The sequence below is a fragment of the Chrysochloris asiatica genome, unplaced genomic scaffold (assembly GCF_000296735.1).
Source record: "Chrysochloris asiatica unplaced genomic scaffold, ChrAsi1.0 scaffold00188, whole genome shotgun sequence".
NCBI classification, from domain to species: Eukaryota; Metazoa; Chordata; class Mammalia; order Afrosoricida; family Chrysochloridae; genus Chrysochloris; species Chrysochloris asiatica.
In genome coordinates this window covers 1578051-1582966 of record NW_006408706.1, presented here as the reverse complement: position 1 = coordinate 1582966, position 4916 = coordinate 1578051, and the positions used below count along the sequence as shown (strand labels likewise).

Sequence of the window (4916 nt, the reverse complement as noted above, 5' to 3'; positions counted from 1 at the left end):
ATATATATAGTTAAGTGCTGTTGAGTTGGTTATGGCCCATAGCAATCCTGTATAGGGTTTCTGAGGAGCAGTTTGTGAGTGTGAACTGCCCACCTTGCCGTTCAAAGGCACTTTGCAGTCAAGCTCATTAACCTACAGCACCACACCAAGACTATATGTACATATATATTTGTTGCTGTTGTTATGTGCCGTGGAGTCGGTTCTGACTCATAGCCACCTTGTACAGGGTTTCCGAGGCTGTAAATCTTTAAAGCCGCATCTTTCTCCCGCGGGGCAGCTGGTAGTTTCAAACTGCCGACCTTGTGGTTTGCAGCCCGATTCCACTACGCTACCAGAGCTCCATATATATGTATCTATGGAAACTATTTAGTGCTGTGAGATAAGCACAGGATAGCTAATTGCAAGATTGGTAGTTCAAACTCAATAGTTGTTATGAGCTGGAATCAACTTGTTGGCACTTAGCAAGAACAACACACATGGAGTCCTGGTGTGGTGCTGTAGGATAAGTACTGGACCTTTGAAAGGTCAGTTTGAACCACAAAGTCCTCAGTTCAAACCCAACAGCCACTCTTCGGCAACCCTAGACAGGGTCACTATGTGTCAGAACTGACTCAATGGCACTTAACAACAACAAATATATATATATATGTTTGTGTGTGTGCATATCTCTGGGGAAGGTGCTAAAGGGCAGTCACCCATGCTGACAAAGAACATTTCTGAGTGAAAAGGATGGGGCTGGGAGGAGGAGAGGAAAGAATAAAACAGCAGTGCTTGTGTTCCAGTGTCCGCTCTACTCACCCTGCTGCCCTAAGTGACCCTGTACTAATGCTTTTCTCTCAGGCTGATGACATCAACAGTGGCACCATCCGCCTCTTGGAACTGTCCAGAAACCACCGCCATCAGTCTGCATCCAATCAGCTCACTAGTCCCTATGTCCTGCTCCACACTGATTGTCACTGACTGATTGCCACTGGCTCAGCACAGGAGATTCCCCTTGGTTTGTAAGATTCAGCAAACCCAGGGTCCTTATCCTCACAGAGCTGGAGTCCCCTTTGCGCCTCTGACCACGTATTTTTCCCAGCAACTTACCTGAAAGGCCGTGTCTAATTTAGTGATTTTATAGCAGTGATTTGCCTTATCTGGAACTAAACTGATTATTTCTCCTGTTCTTGGTGTTCGAGAAGAAAAAGACCCAAACAATGCTACCTGATTAGGAGGGTTCAGGATCTTCCCTAGGGAGCACTTAAAGGTTAAAGGAATTTGGGTTGAGGAGACAAAGGACACAATGTAGTAAAAGGACAAGAGAAAAACTTATTAGTAGAAATAACCGAACACCACACACTGCCTCTGCAACAGGGCATGTTTTAGAGGAGTTGAGTAACCCCATTTCCTCTGCTAACACACACAGGTGTGATTTCAGGTGACTGGCAAGTTTTTAAATAACAAAACTGTTTAAATTTTTTAATAATAAAAATTTACATGCACCAGCCAACCTGGACGCTTTTTTCTGCTTGAACTAAACTGTTTCTTGTAGCCTCAAGTATTTGACTAGCACATGAATACATGAACTAAGGCTGTGAAATGACTGAATATGGGCATTTTATCTCAAAAGGAGCACAAATGACAGGTGACAAATAATTAAAGCTTTTACAGGCTTCTCAAAGTGCCCTTGTAAAAATGTATGTGCCTATATATGAGGATGAAGAATCCTGGTAGCACTGTAGTTAAATGCTTGTCTGCTAACTGAAAGGTCGCCATTTCAAACCCACAAGCCATTCTTTGCAAGGAGCTCTGGTAGCATAGAGGTTACAAATCGGGCTGTGAACCTCAAGGTTGGCAGTTCAAAACTACCAGCTGTTCCATGGGAGAAAGATGAGGCTTTCTGCTCCTGTAAAGAGTTGCAGCCTCAGAAACCCTATTCCTATACAGGGTCGGAACCGACTCCACGGCACATAACCACCACCAGCCACCCTTCATAGTCCTGGTGTGGCACTGAGGGTTAATGTGATGGACTGCAAGATTGGTTTGAATTGCAAGGTCAGTGGTTCAAGCTCACCAGCTACTCCTCAAAAACCCCATACATGGTCACTAGGAGTAGGAACCGATTTGATGGCAACAGTCACTCTTCACTCTGTAGGAGAAAGATGTGATGGTGTACTCCTGTAAAGAAACACCATGGAACAGTTTTACTCTGCCTTTTGGATCATTATGAGTCAGCATTGACTCAATGGCAATGGGTAAATATGAGAATGTAGGGATAAGACTCTCTTGGAACCTGGCCTATTACATAATGAACAACTACAAAAGAGATTAGGAATGTGCATTTTACATGGGACTCTTATTTCCGGAGGGGAAACCAAAGCACTAGAAAGGTAAAGAAAAACATTAAAAGGAAATAAAAGGGAAATGTAGAAATGGAGGGGAAAATAGTTGCTGTTGTTTAGAGCCATCAAGTTGGTTCTGACCCACAGTGATACAGTATAGGGTTTACAGGGAGCGGCTGGTGAGCTTGAACCACCTACCTTGCGGTTCAAACTGACTTTGCAGTCCAATGCATTAACCCACCATACCAAACCAGGACTCCAAGGAAAAATTAATAGAATTCTAAAAAAAACTAAGAATTGCATCTAAGGGTTGCCTCTTCAAAATTGATTGAAGAAGAAATAATAATTGCCTTAATTATCTAGGTTTTGTGATTGAAACTTCCCAAACAATGACTTATCTAAAACTATGAATGTGCAAACTATTAAATAAGCAAAATCCAAAATTTTAAGCTCTGATAATGATGCAATCAGTATTTGTCAATCTGTGTTTATTTATTTCACATATAGCAAGAAAGAATTCAAATTAAAAAGAGAGAGATAGAGAGTGGACTGGCGAGATGACGTATTTATGGAGATTGTAGAAGCCTATGGAAACTGATGAGGCACAAAATCCGACTTTGAAAAAAAATATGTGCCACCATTCAGAAGTTGCTTCAATTTTTTAATAATTGAAATTTACGTGCACCAGCCAACTTGGACCCTTTGTTCTACTTGAACTAAACTGTTTCTTGTAGCCTCATGTTTACTGAAGCTTAAAATTAGAACTGACAGCAATTCACTGCAACAAAGTGGGCTTCCTCCCCTGCCTGTCCACCCCGCAGCCCATGTCCCATTCATGCCCTAGAAATCCACTCATCTCTCGGTGGTCATCTGCCAAGAGAAGAAAAATAGGGCAGAGATGAGAACGTGCCATTCAGGCAGGGGAGAGGAGCATGAACCTGCTGGCTCACCCCTGATATCACCCATCAGGACCTCACCTCTGCACCGCTGGTCCTTGCTCTTGTCCTCCTCTGACACATCTGATGCTTCCAACAAGAGCTGGTCCAGTATTTGCTTGCACTCTTGCAGTATCGCAGCTACAGCCTTTTGAATATTCATGATGATCACCCTCCCTCAATGATGAATCAGTGTCCCTGGGTCTACAATGATCAATTACCTAGGAAGAGACATCGATTCTCAATAAAGGAGGCCCTTCAAGGCGAGGTACCTGGTGAACAAAAGAGAAGGAAAGATGATTAACAGAAGCATCATCAATTATCTGTAAGACTCAAGCAGAGAGGGATAATAGAGCAAATACATGAAAATACATGGCAACCCCTGAGGACTTTATTAGGGGAGTGTGTGAAATTGAGGCAGGGACTGGTCTAGATGGGCAGCACCTCAAAGGCATCAAAGAGCAGCAGGGAGAGGATCCTGGTGCAGACTCCTTGTCACCCAGAGTAAAGCCAGTGAAATCACACAGGGCCAAATTAAATGACTATACCCTGTGATTTATGTATCTTCTGCAGATCACTACAGTGCCTCTGGATCCCAGGCGCACCACAATTTCTGCCACTTTGGAAGCTACGAGAAGCATTTGGCTAACAGGTCTAATATTCAGAAACAAGCACATGATAATATGTAATTCATCACTTTCTTAACCAACTGCTGATTTCCCTTATGAATTTGTTGTTTTTAAGTGCTGTTGAGTCAGTTGTTGTCAAGTGCCAACTCGTAGCAACCCTGTGTAGGGTTTCCAAAGAGCAGTTGGTTAGCTTGAACCACCAACCTTGCAGTTCAAATGGCTTTGCAGTCTGGCCCATTAACCCACGGCGCCACACCAAAACTCCTTGGATCAAGGTAGGCAATGATATCAAATTTCACATCACCAAGTAAAATAGAGAAATGACGTACAGAATATTCAACTCCTAGATCTATCACATGGATGAGTGTATTACATGAATAGATTTTTTGTTGTTAAGTGCTGTCAAGTTGGTTTTAACTCATAGTGACCTAGTATAGGGTTTCTGAGAAGTGGCTGGTGAGTTGAAACTACTGACCTTGTGGTTCAAACAGACCTTGTCGTCCTGTGCTTATCCTACAGTGCCACACCAGGCCTCCATAGATCCATTGATGCTGTCATTTAACATGTATGTAATTGAGGGATTTCTTGTGTAACTATAATACAGTCAAGGAGTCCTGATGTGGCACTGTCGGATAAGCACTAGATACTAACCACGAGGTTGGTGGTTCAAACCCACCAGTCACCCTTTGGAAGCCCTATACAGTGTCACTATAAGTTAAGCCAAGTCGATGGCACTTTATAACAACATACAGTCAAGGTAATTTCAAGGATAAAGCTTACTGATAGTATAAAAATGCATAGCAAATAAATAGAAAAAGGTTACTTGATTAACAATTTTTTTTGTACTTTTTTCCTCTATTAAAGAATGTATATAGTGAAGAAAGTAAAGGAAATTATTCCATTTGTGATTTTGCCAGAGTAGATGGTGGAGTTTCTTTGTGACTTAGACACTCTTTCAGGGCACATAGAATTTCTGACCACAGCAAGAGAGTTGGCAAGGGAAGAAAGTAACAGATACATGGAATGGC

The 4916-nt window shown here is 42.3% G+C and overlaps 1 protein-coding gene across 1 annotated transcript in view; it reads right to left on the bottom strand.

Moving 5' to 3' along the window:
• ALPK1 (alpha-kinase 1) overlaps positions 1-3422 on the bottom strand; it is a 94352-nt gene extending 90930 nt beyond the window's left edge. The window contains exon 1 of the mRNA XM_006872256.1: positions 3302-3422. Within this exon, the coding sequence (XP_006872318.1) occupies positions 3302-3422 (121 nt within the window). The remainder of the gene's footprint in view (positions 1-3301) is intronic.
• Positions 3423-4916: the final 1494 nt, after the last annotated feature.